The following is an 18,810-nucleotide window of genomic DNA, read 5'->3' as shown; positions in this document are numbered from 1 at the left end:
CGTAAAGGAATACACAGTTGTAAGATCGCTGACAACGTCTTTCGCGGAAAACTGACGCAATAGGATTTTTTCACGAGTTTTCTCACTCTTCTCCGTAACGTTTTTCGACAAAGGTGACATCCTTTCATCATCGTGACTGGTTGACTTCCTTATCGGTGCGAGCATCACTTGCGTGATTCACGTTAATCATTACCTCTCGAACGTAGATGCGCACGTTGAAATTTTATCGAGAAAACTATACAATTTACGCGTCACGTATCTGTTCATTTCTCTATAGAAGCGAAAATACACACCTGTTCCCACCGATACCATCGTCACGAAGATCGATGACTCTTCGCCTGTGCGTATTTATATCTTTTAATATTTTTGCGTACAGTATATGCGAAACTTTTGTTAAAGTTATTATAATTATTCCCAAGCTTCTCTGTATATATATCTCTTTCTATTATTTCTGTACGAAATGCCACAAGAGAGAAAAGCAAATGTTCATAATTCTGGCAAGTTTATAAAGTTATAAATATCCGTTGTCTTCTGGTCCCTCTGCCATTTTACATGCAAACTGCATAAAGGTACATTCTGATAAGTTGGAATGTGACTCTAAAATGTGCGACTACAGCCGACAAATTTTTTTCAATCTCACGATATACTGTAAGAAATATATAATGATACTCTGTATGGTTCGAGAAGCTGGCACATATGTAAATGCCGAATGAAGGCTTACAGAAAAGTCGAAGACTCGGAGGAAGGTTCCAGATGAAGCCTCGCATATTCGATATCTTGAAAAAATTAAGCCGCGTTTTTCAAAAAAAAAAAAAAAAAAAAAAAGAAAAAAAAAGGAAAAAGGTGAGTTCAAAGAGTGCAAAAGCACATCGTAATCATATTGCGTGAAATGACGAAAGGATTTTGACGATGATCTTGCGATAATTATGCGACCAAGTGACCTTAACACTTTACGCCGAGCTTGTGTTTTATAATCGCAACGCATTTAAATGATCGAGAAAAACTGGGTGACATTTTGTTATACAATCAGGTATTATGCTGGCGCAAGTGTTTTTATTGTTTCATAATTGATTTGTCAACTATCAACATGCAACATGGACTTTTGTATGACATTTGGACTCATATAAATAAGTCATTATCACATCGCGGATCTTGTTTTTCAGTCTCAAAAAAAAAGAGCTGTGTTTTAAAAATCTAAATGTTAAAAACATATATACGTCAATCTCGCGTTACATTGCGGAAAGAAAAACACAATACCGTTAACTATATAATATTTCAATTCATATTAATTACTACACTTAAAAAGAGTAACCAGAAACTATCATTAATCAGAGTTGGCTAATCGACGTCGACGTAAAGAACATCAATTTTCATGACAATGAAGAGTTATGTATATACGATCACGATCGCAAGTATCACGACGCGTATCGCTGTCCCGCGGGGGACGAGAGCGGGGCCGCGAGTTAGGGGACCACGTTGTACTTGGCACTGGGAGGCGAGAGGATTTCAAGCTCTTCAGTGGCGCGCACCAGAGAGCGAGCAGGAACGGGCCGTCCCACGACGAGGTGCGTCCGTGGTGGGGTGTCAGCCGTGGCTTATCTGGCGACTTTATGTATATTACGATACCCGAGGTAGGAATACGAGCAGTTCCCTGCTGGCTAACCGGTCGGAGAAGTCGGCAAAGCCGAGTCGACCGCGCGGCGTGCCACATCAAGTGCATCAGCGAGAGTCACGTGTGCTGACGAGAGAGAAAAAAAGCGTTTCTCTTTTTTTTTCCCCCCTCTCGTTTTGTAAGCAAAATAAATTTCATCTCGCGCGCGACTAGTATTCGGCTTACATGCACGCGTAAGAGACGCGTGAAAGTCACGTAGTGCACGAGCAGTTCGGCAACCTGGTCGAACGGATCGTACCTATACCGATCAACCATCACGTCGATCCAGGATGATCGTCCTCGCGTGGTGCCTATTTGTTATCGTCTCGTTTCTCGTGGCGAAAAACCAGGCCTTCCTCAACGCGCCGATACCAGGTACGTTCTAGTAGTAAAGTTTCACGCCGATGAACATGGTGCGATTTATCTCGTTACGATGAGTATCTTGTCGGTGGAACAAAGGCGAGATCTCGTGATTGATCATGCAAGTTTTTCTCCCGCCGGGAGAGCTTTTACGTTGCTTTCAATGAACTATTACTTGTGTAGGGAATTTATCGCGCGTTAAGGGATAAGAATTGTGTGATGAAATGATAAATATCTACCTACCGTTTTTGATTTTTTAGCGACAAAAAGCAGCCTTGTGCAAGATCTCAGAGCATTTTGGGCATTGTTTTATTTTAGGTATCGACGCTTGCATATACGTGATTTACATATCAATTGTCATTATATTTTGATTGAAATAAATGACTTTGCGCGAAGAGAGCTACAAATTGCTCCTAACTAATCGTATAAATAATATTGAAGTATTTTATTTTAAAACAAGATAATAAAAATACCATCAATGAATAATTTTTATTAAATTTATATGAAACTCATAAATCGATAATGACATTTTTAATAATGAAAATAGAGATTTTATTTTCTATCCGTTTTTCTATTAAATTGTTTAAATGCCAAAAAATTAACATATAAAATGATTAATTTTAAACACAGAGTTAACGAATAAATATAAACTATATTAAAATATAATAAATATATAGAGATGAAATATTAATCGCGACAGAAATTACGTTTCGAATCCAATAGACCTTGCTTAAACTATTTAGTGTTAAATCTGTCATTTCCGTTTGGAGATGCTTCGAATATTGCGCTTGGATCGCGATCATGCTATATTACCAGAATAGGAAGAAATGACCTCTGTAACCCGTATGCGCTAAAAAAACGCTGTAAAGATAACAAAGAAAAAGGGATAGGCGCCATGGAAGATTTTATAAACACGCTTGAGGAAGAGAGTCTAGTGTATTGGACCGCGTTTCGATCGATCCAACTCCGAATATAGATAACGTTGCATTATTTAAAGCACGGTATAATCCATACGATTATGAGATTCCGACGATTTGATTAGACTGTTCTGTTTGCGGGCTTTTGAATATTAATTAACCTAATCCGTATCAGGTCAGACTTCGATTCACAGTCAATTGTCAGCCAAGCATAATAACTTTAAATAAACTTTAAATAAACTCTATGTCGAGAAACATAGACAAATTTTGTGTTTTAGATATATTTGATTTTCGAAGAATATTATCTCAAATCACATGACATTACGCGATAATTACATGACGCATGCACCGATCTAATAATAAAAAAAAAATCATTAAGTTTTAAAATTAAGAAACCTGAAAACATTTCAATATTAAATTTATATAAAATTCTTTTATCGGTATTAATTAAAGACTCCTGATTAGTCAAATACTATGTAAAATAAATATATAAACACTTGCTTCCAACTTGGTGTACTGTGTATATTATAATAAAAACAAGTATATTTTTAACAATCTTAACATTTCCTTTCAAAATTTTTATAAAGTTTTAAATACACACTTGGCATCATCAAGCACAATAATATTCAATGAAAAAGAAATCTCTCTGAAAAAAAAAGTGCATAATGTCATGTTTCATATTTTTGTAAATCAATGTCTCAGCTAATACTCAATTGATGCAGCGAGAGCCCCGCTTTCACGTGACATCGTTATCGGAACAGCTTGTATCGAGTACGCGAAGATCGTATAAACGCGACAGGAAGTACTAATTGTACGAATGGTTTATGAAAGAATTCGCATCAAAGAGCGTGACGCTTGCGGTTAATTCCGAGATTGCACTGTGTTCTATCGCGTGTGCATTTTGCATACTACATCTGTGAATGACAGATTTATCTCGCGCGCCCGCGCGCTCTCGTAATCGACCAGAATTTCGCTTGAACTGTCGTCACTGAAGTGAGACGGACTTGATCTATTTTCAACGTAGGAAACTGATTGACTGATCGATATACGAAAGTTTCGATCATTCCCCCCGCACGTTTAACCCCAACTTTTATATTCTCCCCCCTCTCATTCGTGGGTTTTTTTGTACGAAAAATACGTTATATAACTGATAAGTAAGCTATAAAGCGATTAACAAGACACTTGACCTTGCTTCCTTACTTTACATCTTTTTTATCTGGCCAATATATTTATAATCAATGATATCACGTAAGCGAAATATGAAACTTGAATTAATCTTCTAATTATAGATATGTAAATATTATTAGACTGTTCTTTCGAGTCATTTGCCTGACTAGAATAATATTTGAAAGTAACACTCGAAACAAGTATAAAATGAAGATTCGAAGAAATTTATTCAATAATCTTTGCGGTCTCATTTCATGAAAACTAAATTCTTCTTCGCGGAAATTTAATTCTGAGCGAAGTGTCAAGAAGCCACGCGCCGCGACGTTGTTTTATTAACGAGAGTACATCGTAATAATTCAGTGGCGTCTGAGCAATGTCGATGCAGCAGCTTTTTCCATATCTAGCTATTGAATAATCCAGACACAAGTACCTATAACCCGAAGAAGAATGCGATTATTTCTTCCGCGACACAATTTTTACGAGAAAATTTTATCCCAGTAAAAATTCTCAAGCACACTAGAAAATTACAATTTATTATTAACGCTAAAATAGATTAGAAATGTGTCGATAACTATTTACGTTTCAATGAATAATTATATTTATTAATTACGCTTATAATTATTACGTTATCTTGTTATTCATTGCTAAATGGAAATTATGCAATGATGTATAGTAAAGCGCAGGCAAACTTTTCACACTAAAATGCTTCATTATTTTAAATACATTGGAATCTTTTATCAAAATTATCCTTTAAATTTCTACCCAATCGGTCAAATAACTCGTCTAGACGCCAGTTAACGGATGTACAAACATATCAAACGTATAATGTGCTCGCGTTGCTAAATATAGAAATGTACAAGAGCAACTGGAAACCATTATATCTTTAACCTCGAATATATCCTGTGGATCCTTAGCATACAATTACAATGATGAACTCTTCTTACATTAAAATATACTTGGAGATATGAATCTTCTCACTATTCTTTTTCCCGAGATAAAAATTAATTCTGAACTTATCGAGAAATTTATTTTAAAAAAGTTACAAATTTATTATTAAAGTTAACTTTATGATAATATCGCGAATTAACAAATAAAAAATGGATCATCAAACGAAATTCTCTCTCATGAATTTTTTTACGCCAATCATATAACGGGACTTTTTTTCATATTGAAAAATTAGCACAAAGTAGAATTTATTATTTATATACATTTTCCATTATATGCATTAGAGGCCAGATTATTTGGAGAGCCCAAAAGCTTCGAGATATCCTGATTTATATAATAAAATATCCGCTAAAGTTATGTATGTCACACGAAAGACGTCAGAATCTTATACACACTTGACTTTGAAATATAGCGAGAAGCTCCGCTTTTGATCTATATCTAGACGAGGGAGAGAGAGAGAGAAAGAAAGAGAGAGAGAGAGAGAGAGAGAGAAGAGAGAGAAGAACAGAGTCCGATACTCTTTCTTCTTCGGAGGAGAAGGCAACACTTGCCTGTACGTGTTCACCGACAATAGATTCTATATAGATGTCCTCTTAAACCAACTAACAATACTTCCGATAATAATACACGGTGATCACGGAACTTGGAGCGATGCCATGAGAACACGCTGGACTTGGTCACAAAGTACAATTACACGGAGTACGAAAACTTTGCGATCGGATAAAGTTCCGGATAATTCGCAATTCTTCGAGTACAATCGCGTTCTTCGAGTACAATTAGGCGCGTTTCTACGTATATTTTAGGAAATTACGCGATCAAATTGTTAAGTAGAAACAGCATCCGAGTAACTTTTCACTGGCTATACCGCAGAGATTTTTTCCTGTTTACGAAGATAATCCGGAGGGAGGAGGAATCACCCGTGTGTCTAATTTTATTTCTATCAATAAAGCATAAAAAATAACATAAAAAATATAAAATAAAAAATTCTATACTTATTCCTTTCTCGAATTAATTTCTCCCGTTGTATTTTCAAACATCGATAACATCTCAGCATATTTATTGATTGTATCTCAGAGAGCCCTCGAATTTTAAATTTGAAACAATAATATCGTTATTCGATATGAATCGATTAATCTTCAATGTGTATTGTTAGTTAATTTATCGGTAAGTACTCGACTTTAGATAGACTCATTTTTTAAATCTTTTCTGTGAGAAGATGTGTTTGAAAACGAAACAACGAACAAAGCGCGTCGATGCGAACGAGATGAAATTAAAAGGAAGCGAACTTGAATAAGGGAACTCGAAGGTCGCGATTCCCGAAGGTCGCTCTGTGGAAGAAATCGGTGGGACTCCAAATATCGCGTTTTGATGCCGCGAGCACAATCGGCTCGTTTTCTGCCGTATCTCGACGATTGCGTCACTTGTTTACCATTGCCGGCTTATTTAATTACCTATCAACAATTGCGCGGGCGTATCATCTGTAATCGTATCTCTTCCCTTTTCTTACCCGTCTCGCGAATGTATTATAGTATATTATATTGATACATATCAATAGTTGCACAAATGGCCGATTGTTAAAGTCAATCTCAATTACACAGCGATTGTAAAAATATTAATAGTATATTTCACATTTTGTCAATAGTTGCACAAATGGCCTCAATTAAAAATGATTATTAGCACTAATCTTAATTATTCAATGCTTACATAAAAGCACCGATTATAATTGTTGATAGAGCAAACAATATTATCAGGATACCATCAAAACTAAGATAGCTTCGAGAATTGCATAAAATCACCGCACGTGTATAATTAATTCATGACCAATTAACGTTATTTACTCAGTGTTTAATAAAATACTTGATTACGGTTGAAATATTTCCATAAGAATTAATTTATTTAATTTCATGAGATTATTAATTAATTAATTAATAACTTAATAAAATATCATCTTAATTAATTAACAATTAATTAAAAATTGAGATAATATTTTCAACGCAATGTGTATAATGACAAAAAATATTATTCAATCAAATTTGATCTCGCTTCTCGATTGTTACAGATCGAAATATTTTGAGAGAATGTTTTGAGACCGCTAATAATATATTTCAAACGAAAATGCAACTCTCTTTGCGACAATATCATCGCTAACTTAAACAAACAAATTATGACAGACATGCATAAAATAAAATTAATTTGACTCACCAGTTCGCTGAGAAATAAAGAAGAAGAGACACGTTGAAGAAAAGTCACTCGCTGCTTCATCGGTGATAGCTTTCACATGATAATCCTCTACGTCACCAAGAGCACACTTATACAAATTAACCGAAACAATTCGGTATAATTACAGCCGCGTATTCCAATTGAAGTGATAATACAATCGCGTCCGATACTTCGAATGATACTTTTATTTTGACACGTTTGCTTTTAACTGGCAAACATGCGTAAATAATACGATTTCGGACAAATAAATAATAATTAGCATTTTTTTTTTTTTGCAAACGCGCGATACTTTAATCGGCACTCCCGATATTTGCGCGCGATTTCACGTGAAAGATTCGGGTGCGAAGCGATTTTCGCCGACGACCGAATCGTTATCGCGACACAAATCACGTGGCATCCATGCGTGTATAGCTATAATTACATTATTGAATACATGTATGTGTATTATCAAAACATATGTGAGAAATAATGCAATAATAAGTTTCACTTCATTAATCTTGTTGTTAGAGTGCTGTATAACTTTGTCCGACATATTGTATCCGTTTAATATAAATATAAAAATAATCTTATCGTTTCTAAGAAACTTTTAGTATTTTTAAATTATTATCTATAAAGAAAATTAAGCAAAATATTGTTTCGTTACTCTATCGTCGATTAGATATTCAAAATATAAAAAAGCTGTTAATGAAATCTATAGAAAATATTGTATGGTTTTTTATTTACAAAGATCGCAGATATCTTGATGGAAAAAAAAAAAACATAAAAGATAAGAAATAGACAATATAAATAATATGGTTTGATTTGGATATAAAGTATTTTTAAAAATCAATTTTTTTGTCTTGCATTCGTACAAACAAAGTTTATGCAGCAATCAATATTATATATACAATAAATAAATTTGTTTTGAGGTGTGAAAACCAGCTTCAAAAAACTTTGAAAAATCTTGGGGACAAATCAACGCTCTCTACTGTATTCTCACTATTTTATAATTAAAATTCATAATGTTTTGAAGCTGGATTTACATCACTATGAGAACAAACGGCTGAAACGATAAATAGATAATAACTTTAAATAGCGTACATGCCGCTGTTCGATGGCGGATGCATGGCGATAGATGAACGAAAGTGTATACAACTTCTACGTATCGCGTCGGGCTATAGTTTCGTGAATTATTGATCTATCAACTCAACTTGAATATACGTGATCATTAAAATGTCTCACGTTGAACCTCACTTGAGGTACACATGTGTATCTTTCTACTTTCCGATAACGTGCGCGTGTGGATGCATAAGGAGTATCTCATCGCGTGATGCGTTCTTTACAAGAAATGAAGAAAGATATGAGAGATACTCGATTTTTACGATAATCGACTCTTATGATATTTATTACTCTGTCATCTGACTCACATATTTAATTGCGAATCTTGTAATCTTGTAACGAGCACTGCAAAAAATTTTAATTAATTTAATTTAAATCAAATATTGCGCAAAAGAGAGGATAGCCTATAGTGAATTTAAAATAAAGAAAGAGTACAAGTAATATTATAAAAAAGTAGTCTTCACAATTTTATTATTATTTATTTTTGTATGCATATCTTGCAATTAATAAAATTCGTATAAATCTATAAAACTCGTGAACTCTTTCCCCTGCTCGCACTCTTGATTTTTATATATAATCTTCAAAATTTTTCTGCAAAATTTCACAAAGTATTATATTATTCGTCGCTATACCGTGTCAGCGATTTATCTTGATTTTGTTGCTGACCGGAGTTTTGCAAATATTTCGATCAACTCGGTGTCTCCATAACCACGATGTATTTCAGCTGTTTTCACGCGTGTCAGGCAAAACTTTACAAACAACGTCTGCGCGAGACAGAAGAAGTCATTTTCACAAGCAAATGCTTGAACGCGAAGACTTTAAAGAGACCTTCCATCTTTTAAAGTTCAAAAGTTTATGCGAAAGAGAAAAGTTTAGCAACATAAAGCCACGCGCGTAAAGTAAATAATATGTAATGCTTTTTAACAATATTAAATAAATATATATAAATATATATAATATTGGTGACATATACTATATAACAACGCGCTCAACTTTTTAAATTTTTATGCAATTATCTAGTATATAATAGATAGTTATATATTTTAAAAATATTCCTAACAAAACATGTATATATATATATATAAAACATGTGTGTGTAGTTATACTATAATTAAAATAACAGACATAAAGAAATTTAATTATTTTTTAAGCACCTTAGGAAATTTAAAAGTGTTGTAGTCAGTGTTTCGGTTGCATTATTTTCTCGAATCGCGACGCATTTCGAATTACGAACGACAAATTGACATGCAAAGACAAAGCCTATCAGACGACAATGCTTATAAGTACTAAGAGACAGATCAAGTTCCTCTCACGTGAATAAACTGTGCGTCACGTGATCAAGTGTGCGTGTGCCGAGAATAGCATCGTGACGTTATAATATATGTAAAGCGCAACCTTGTGAGCTTCGCCGGTCATTGGTCATAAGCGAAAAATTAACATTTTAGGCGTAGTCAATTATACACGTTCGAACACTTGGACCGATTGCTGAAACGTGACTGGCGATCGTGTCTAAGAGCCGTTACGTAAACGCTAACATACGTCTGTCGCATAATATATCGTAACGACATTAATATTAACTGTTTCCCATACGTGTGTACGATGGGACGCAGGACGCATTGATGACTCTAAAATGCGAAATAAAAATGATTACGAAAAAAATTTCCATCAAAGGGCGTATAATTCAAGTCAAGCGATAGATGTAAAATTCTGTGCGATTTTGGTGTCACGCGTACGGTTAACATAAGTACAAACCTACGTTATGATAGTGAGATGAGATACGAGAGAAGATGATTCTGAATTCTCGCTTTATTTGCGATTCAACACGGAGGCACTTGCGCCGCATTCCTTTGCCTTCGAGTGTCGCTACGTGAATGATAAGACGACAGCGCGTCGCACGTCCCGTGTGAATGACAAGACGACCGCGCCGACGCGCGACATGTAAACAATAGCGTCCTACGTCGTCGCAAAAAGCGACCGGCGGATTTCACACAGCATTGTTATTATATATGGTGATATTGCCGTGCGTACGACGTTTTATTATCGTGTATATATACGGTGAGATGTTATCGTTGAGATACATCGCAAGAAAGCGATAAAATTCAGAATCGTCCCCTCTCGTATCTCATTTTATTATGACAGGTTTGTACTTATATGTCAGCTGCACGCGTCGTATAAAAATCGCGAAAAGTTTTCATCTCTCGCGACTTAAATTACCTATTCTTACGGTGGAAATCCCTCCCGTAATCGTTTTTGTTTAACGTATACACATGACTCGCGAAACGTGGATGCTGCGACTCCGACCACGAGGCCGGATCTCTAGCTAGCAAGAAATAATGGACATTTCTCATACACAGTGTCACGGCGCGACTACACGGCGACTCTTTCCGTCTTTCTTCGTTTCTCTTGTCTTCATTCTTTCCCCGTCTTTCTGCCTCGTGTGACTTTGTCTTTAATTACATACAACCTTCAATGGACACGATGGATCAACAAACGGAAAACGTATTTACAAAAGAATCATTCTGATGAGTAACACGTAAATTGAATATTTCCTGCGCCTTCGAAAATACATATTTATTAATTTGTATGAATGTAAAAAATAAAATTGATCGAGAACCGATAATCTATATCTCTAATTTATGAAATTAATTTATTAATCGCGTAAGAAATATATATTTATTGTAATTATATTTTTCATCCCTTTCGGTCATAAACATTTTATTTACATAAGTTTGATATGCCAATTCGAAAAAAGACATATCTCGTCTATCGAAATGATAATAAACATATTCCAACCTGCTGCAATATATTCATAACATATTAGTAAATTATAGTGTATTAGCAAATTATACCGCATTAACGTATTAAACCGGATTTGCATTTAACGCAAAGCAACTTTAAGCGCGGATTGTAACGTGTTCTTACACGTAAGTAACTCTGACCATAAAGCCGAAGCCAAATCTGGTCAGGCAACGGTGATGCTAAGTAGTAGGTAATCGTGTCAGGGTAGAGAGTTTCTGGTAGAACTGAAAGACATCGGCCACACCTCGCTTTAAGAAAATGTAGTAACAATATCGGCGTTTTTTTTTTTTAAAGATAAACCCGTGCTTCGATCGATTTTATGTCTTGCTACTTTGTAACTGTCTAACAATGAGCTGAAAATAGCACAGAGCAGTGAAAATATATAAAATATTCATCAATTCGATAAAAAAAGAAGCAAAAAAGAATATATTGTATTTTTTATTAAGAGCAGATTGACGCAATAATATTTTTTAACCGTCGCTAATCGTATAGAACTTTTGTAGTTGTACTAAATTATTTTCTTATATCTATTGATTATTTTTTTTTCTTCGTATAAAAACGAATGCTTTTATCTATGTTTTATATTACACACATAAAACATAGATAAAATTTTAAAGGCCGTAACGCGTTCTTCGACTTTTATGAACTCGTGAAACTTTTCGTGAGACTGTTCATAATTGAAAATACTTTCCGATAATACTTAATACTGATATATAACTCCATAAGAATAAATTTAACTTCACGAGCAAAGTTAACTATTGATACCTCAATAGGCAAAAATAGCTTTCCAACATGCTAGTCATACTAATCTCGTTAAAAAGGAACCATTTGTAAAAATTGCTCCGTGATTATATAAAAATTTTTATTTATAATTTCGTCAACATTACGTTCGTTTGTAATTCAGAGATTTTGCAAAACACCTGAGTAATAATTTATCAACGGTTGATTTATTAATAATTATGAATGTCTGTATTTAAAGCTATTTTTTTTTTTTGTTATCATTCATGCTAAAAGATACGCGCGTAATAAATTGGAACAAGACTGACGACAGCGAATGTCGTCTTGGCTTAATAAATAGCACGTGAAGTTTCTAACATTGCGATGCAGGTTAGCGAGTGACAGGCCGAGTTGTTTGTTGAGCATTACAACATCTTTAGCCCTGAGATCTAGCTTGATATACACACGTAGTTGCGTCTTGTTTGGGAATGCGATCAAGCGGTAAACAAACTGCGTAGTATTTTAATTTGAAAAGTTTTTCTAGGAAAAGAAAGTCTAAAAAAGAGATTAATAAATAAAACGTAATAATTTGAGGGAAAAAAGTAATGTTTTCATTATCGAATTATAATAATAATATTTCAATTAGATTCAAGATATCTTCAAAATATACTAAAAAATAAATACAAAAATATTAAATAATAAAAAACAATTAAAAATATACTAAAGAAATAAATACAAAAACAATAAATAATAAACGTGTAAATAATTATGATTACATTATATATTCCCAAATGTTTAAATACTTTTACTAACAATAAGTGCGATATAAACGCACACGCAGATAGATACAAACAATCTTCAGAGAGTATCATAATCTGTCATATCTATATATTCAGGCATAAAGTTAAGTGCAATTAATTAATTGATTGCAATTTGTGTCGCAGCTCACGCGGTGTCAAGTTACAACATCGGTGCTGAAAGACGAATGGAGAGCAATAAAGCCACTCACAGCGTAAACGACAATCGCCACTCAGGCGATTTGAAATCCGACGAGGACAAGGAAGAGACAGTTTACGTGATCGCATTCGGAGGGAAGGACGAGACCTTGGAGAAAGATAGAGATACGGAAGAGATTGGTAAGAAATGTGAATGATTTTCATATCATTTCATAAACCCTTCGTAAGACACGAAAGACCAATTTCATATAATAAAAAGTATTGCGCGCATTCACAATCTCATTATTGCGATTCATCGCGCACTTCCTGTTGTCACCACGAACGCGAGCACGTGTATTTTATTGATATATTCTTTTTTATGTTTGCATATTTTTTTACACATTTGCATTAATGAAGGTCAACAAATGTTGAAAGCGGAATTACTCTTTATCAAACGCTCAATATTTCACTGATTATTTGCTTATCAATAATTATATACTGTTGCTACTTCATTTCGTCTATATATCGTCGTATAATACATTCTTTTTTCAATATTTTTCTCTGACAAATTTTAATCTCGATTTGCCGTAAAACGCGACATGCTCATTTTTATAATTCGATGCTAATATAATTCTTTCTAAACGATATCGATTTAATAATTTCACTAATCGAAGCTATTAAATATTAGTGTAGAAGTTTAAGTGTTTGAGAATGTTTTCAATATAGAAACAAATATATAATATATATTAATAATTTTTTTTTAATAGTAAAAGAGTTTATCTAATTTTTCTCACATTTGTATATTTAAAATTAAATAATTATCAATTTATTATAACAATAGAAAATGAAATAATCATATAATTTATACGTCAAATAAATCTATAAACATACATTTATAAAGAATGTATAATGTGTTGAAAACATTACATTGTAAAGAATCGAGTTTATTGCTAATAAAATCGTAGACAAACGAGATTTAAAATTGCAACTATGTGAGCGTTCCGCTAAAATCACGACTGCAGAGAATAATCCACGCCGTTCGTGCCAAGGATTTATGCAAATTAGTGGTCGTTCCATCTTCATTTACATCGTCTTTCCGAGTTTCGCTTCGTGCACGTCATGTATTACACAGCAATCGAGAACGTCGTTTCCGCGCGCGTATCGTCGATCGGAAAAAGGGGCGTGGTTTTGAAAAACTTTTTCGCGTAATATTTATAATATCACAACCGTGACAGGAATGCGAAATACACCGCTCGTACGAAATCGGTGTCTTAATCGTCTTAATTTTCAAATAACAATTTGCTGATTTTTTTCAACGCATTTAAAGTACAAAATACGCTGCGTAAGATTGCAAATGACATTAGCAATATGCACATTTGACATTCATGTTTAAGTACGTAATATTTCTTAATGTTTTTCAGTTTTACTTTAGCAACTTTAATAATTTTAAATTTTCGATGTTCGTTGTCTCGGATTTCTAAGTACTAAAGAATCTATTGAAATTCTATTGAAATTTTAACAATAAAAGAATAAATAAATAAAAGCATGTCACTCCTTTCATTCTAACATATTTTTTTACTACTTTGATTTTCTGCAAATCTACGAGTTATAAATACTTCACCAATGCTTCAAAATATAATTGCAAAATTTCCATATTATAATTTATTTCGCCAAGATTTCTCGTAATCCTTAATTTTACAATGAGATGATTCCTTGACTTTAAAAGAGACGATCACTCTTGTGCAAGACTTCTTCAATTCTTGTTGAGCACCATTCCATTTTGCTGCACTTTTATTAATCTTTTGCATGAGTGTATAGTTGGAACTAACATATTTCCGATTATTAACGAGCTATCCCCTCACAGGTCCCCGTTTTGTTGTAGTCAACAGCGATCTGCAGAATCCGCTGGATCCATGGTCGATAGTTTGGTATATCGGCTCATTTGGCGGCCTGGTGGCCTTCTTCCTCATCGTCAGCTGTTCCGAGTGGTGCTGTCGACGGGGTGGCCGTCCCCTAGCGGTACCCTATGCGCAACGTGCCGAGACGATAAATACCCCGGGAGTTACGGAAACCCCACCGCCCCCCTATCATCTGTTTGCGCCGCCTTCTTACGATTCTGTCAACTACGGTGAAATCGTCGACAAGACAACCGGCGAAAAGCTGGACATCTACGTGATCTCGATGCCGATTCACAGACCGATGATGCAGGCGCCTGCGTAGAAGAGCTTGAAATGATTATTCTCTTGACGAGGATTATCGCATTCAATCTAACAATGACGATCGAATTGATCGATCGCGAAGAAACAGTCTCGTGGATCTCTTCGTTGAAGATGACCGTTCGATAAAGAAGCTATTTTGGATGCTATCGTTGCAATGAAAGAGTGACTAAACATGTGTGTCATTCGCTGTGACATAACTGAGGGAGCGAACGAAAATTCGTCGAAGTGATTGTATCATTCCGGATTGTATGAATCATTTTCCGTGTTTCTCTAAAAAGTGTCGAGTGTCTTAAATCCCGAGGAAAAATTGTGCAAAAAATTGTTATTCCACGCGTTGATCTCGTGAAAAGAATCGCGACGATTGAAAAGATTAGATTTGTCAAAGGAAACTTTGATAGTTTTGATGGAACGATGTATTATATATCCAGGAAATCAATTTTTCATTTACACGACGTTCTATAGCTTTATCAATGAAAAATATTTTCTTGGAACCAATAAAAAGAAGAACGATGGTTTACAATGTTAACGGATGCTCTGAGTCAATGCTTGCATAGAAGAATTTATTGTAGCGTGATATGTTGACATTAGATAATACTACACTTGATATATGGTCAGAGTCGAGAAGAATGTTGTTCAAATTTACTCGAGAGATAGGTAAATTACAAAAAAAAAAAAATAGAATGATTCGTAATGAAAAGTACGTCTTTGTGAGTTCCTTGGACTAATCGATAATACACATTATAAGAAATATTGTTAAATTTTAGAGCAATAATTAATTTAATCGGCCTATGAAAAATGGTGAATCGAAAATGAGACCAAAAATTCGAGCGTTACATTCATGGAAACATTGATCTTGTCACATGAGCGACGTATTTTAAGAAGCAAGATTAATGGCAGAATGTGCGAATATTTAATAAATAAATTAAACGAACGATTATATTCAATCACTGCCATTCAAGATAGAATAACCAAGGGTTAGACATAATTTAAATTTAGTATATTTCAAGGTTTTCTTTTTACAATAATACTGAATATAATAACTCAAGATTTATTGTTAGAGATATAAATCTCCATCATATACAACGACTTTGAAAAAAATCCCCCCCCCCCCCGACAATCGACGATATCGTCATTGATTTATCGACTATCATTGGCGAATTGAGCAAAACGTGTTATTATAAGTAAATTGTGAGAATTTGCTTGACTTATACATGATATTGTCGTACGCGATTGGCCCCAATCGCTTACCGACTCCGTCAATTAGGAACGATTAGTGTAGATTATAAATCGACTGCCATGAGAAGTTGTCTCCCCGCAAACGAGGCCGCAAAAATAATTTAAGATAATAACGCGAGAACTGTGTATTTGCTGCGAGACAACTGCAACAGTGTTAGCGATAAGAGCAGGCACCGTAACTCTTCGCGTGAAGAGCGAATCGCGAACGATCAATTATACGCGCTAATTAACGTTCATGCCGCGTGTAATCACGAGCAGGGTCTCTCTGTGACGTCTCATGGCCAGAGTATTCGTCTGACGCAAATGGATTTCGAAAACATACAAAAAAAGTCGATAAATATCAATGAGTATTCCGTTATAAAACCTTTCAATATTTTTCTTTGGTAAATTTATAATGAGATTCGATCGAATATGTGCCATGTAATTTTCTTTCTTGAAACTAGAAGATTTATATTTTATTTAACTTGATTGTATATATGTGTGTATATGTGTATGTGTGCGTATGTGTGCGTGTGTGTGTGTGTGGAAGCATCAATATTATGTTGATATTGAGATAAAGAATCTTATGTAACAAAATTGTGAAGACATAAAAATCGTTGTAAACGAAAGTTTGTTATACATTGCGGATAAAAAAAAAATTGAAAGATTAAAAAATTTTTTTCCAAAATTTGTCTATATATATATACATATATAGAACTAATTTATAAAACTGCAATGTAATGTGAAGGTTGAACCGTTCATATCATATACGTAAGGTGATTAAATGTCAGAGTTAAATAGTAAATTCTAAAATGTGCAACATCTGCAATAATCTTCCAATTTAGTCTTTCAAATGTAAAACAATACAAACTAGTTAGCAAATATAAAAGTACTTGTACTTATGTGAGGAAAAAGCATGAATATTAGAATGCTTTTAGTGAATTGAAACTTAACTTTAACTACACTGTAACATTTTAATACAACGTCAATTATAGCGATACAGTTATGATCATAATTACAATTGATATAAATCACCTGGTTATTTCGAAAATAATTTACTATAGATGTATGATATATACAAATTCTCTCTAAATAATATTCACATTATTTTATTTTAAAATATATATTTTAACTTATACATTTAATTAAAAAAAAAATTCAGAAAAATGATGCTTTACCAGTTTTCATTTTTTAATAATATTAAATAAAATTGTAAAAATATTTATAAACTGTGATTCACGCGTAAATACCAATAGCTTTAGAAACTATAAATAGATAAATGCGGTCTCGTTCTCAGCAGTGTGTTATCTTTTTAAAGTGAACGATTCGCCTATTTTCCCGTGCTACTGTTATCATTAATTGTTACTACATGTAGTTTTACTCTCGGCTGTACTTGCAACGCATTCCCGTGTTGTCATCGGCGCATCGTGACCGACTCATTACATCCACGAGACTCGCAAAACGACGGCGTGTGCGCGCTGCCAATATTTATTTTTTATACTTTTATACACACACTGTTTATATACGTATTTGGACGTCTCTATGTTATCAATAAAATTTCTTTTCTCATATAAAAAGCAATTGTTACATCGATCACCATGCAATCGTCATCATTTTTTTTTATTACAATCATAACTAAATATACTCGTCTATGCATTATATAGTTAACAAATAAAACATAAATTTTTGCATCTCAAGTTTTAGTTAGTAAAAGATCTCTCTGTGATTTTATATATAATTAAAGATTTTAATATAAAAAAAATATTTTGTGTATGAATTATGTATAGAAAAATATTTATATAAACAATTTTATTTAACTTTGAATTATTTTTTTTGTGTGCAAAATAAAATAATCATTCTCCTTTCTTGCAAATATGCTGCGAACATTATTCTGACAAAATCGTATCCCGGCATTTTTATTTGTAGTAAAATTAACACTTTTGAGGAAGATATTCGCAGTTAACCATAAATGCATTAACGGTTAATTATAGATTATTAAAGACACTAACCTTTCTTGTCGCTGTTGCAGATGGGATTTCAGCCTCGCTCCTTGATATTCGATAACAGATCCTGGATTCTCAATTCTCGAATTTCCATCGTAGATTCTGCATCCTTCCAAGTCCTTCCCGCGTCCTCGGAATCCTTTTTTTTTCTTTTAAATATCCCGTCACGACGCGAATATTCTTCGAAGCAGCGATCGCGAAACGTGCGTCAAACAATTTTCCGAATTAGATGATATTATCGCGATTTCCGCGGAAACGCTTATTACCTTGATTTCGCGGCGTTTCAGCTCGCAAATTCTACGCACTTTCGTCACTCTCGCACCGCTAAATTCGAGGAAATTCGGTAAAATGTACGCGATCGCGTCGATTGCCGCGTCCGCGTCCACAAAACTCGAATCGTAAACATGGCGACGATGATTTGCGCGCGCAAATAGGCGCCAAAAATGACGTAACGTCCGATCTGCAAATGCGAAGTTGTCACTAATCGGAGACGCTTTTCTGGAACAACCTACAGGAACAAAAATATATAATTTCATGTTCAAATAAATATTTAGCGATATGTAT

The 18,810-nt window shown here is 34.1% G+C and overlaps 1 protein-coding gene across 2 annotated transcripts; it reads left to right on the top strand.

Annotated features, from left to right (window-relative positions):
- Positions 1-1,245: 1,245 nt before the first annotated feature.
- LOC140675338 (uncharacterized) lies at positions 1,246-17,820 on the top strand. Of its 2 annotated transcripts, none has more exons than XM_072909693.1 (3): positions 1,246-2,026; positions 12,819-13,010; positions 14,674-17,820. In XM_072909693.1, the coding sequence occupies exons 1-3, from the start codon at positions 1,942-1,944 to the stop codon at positions 15,027-15,029; spliced, it is 633 nt and encodes a 210-aa protein (XP_072765794.1). In that variant the 5' UTR covers positions 1,246-1,941; the 3' UTR covers positions 15,030-17,820. The 2 variants fall into 2 exon arrangements, with proteins under 2 accessions (XP_072765794.1, XP_072765796.1); XM_072909695.1 differs by having other exon boundaries at positions 1,252-2,026; positions 14,692-17,820.
- The last annotated feature ends 990 nt before the right edge of the window (positions 17,821-18,810 follow it).

Source organism: Anoplolepis gracilipes, chromosome 17, assembly GCF_047496725.1.
Source record: "Anoplolepis gracilipes chromosome 17, ASM4749672v1, whole genome shotgun sequence".
NCBI classification, from domain to species: domain Eukaryota; kingdom Metazoa; phylum Arthropoda; class Insecta; order Hymenoptera; family Formicidae; genus Anoplolepis; species Anoplolepis gracilipes.
This window is presented reverse-complemented; position numbering and strand designations above follow the sequence as displayed.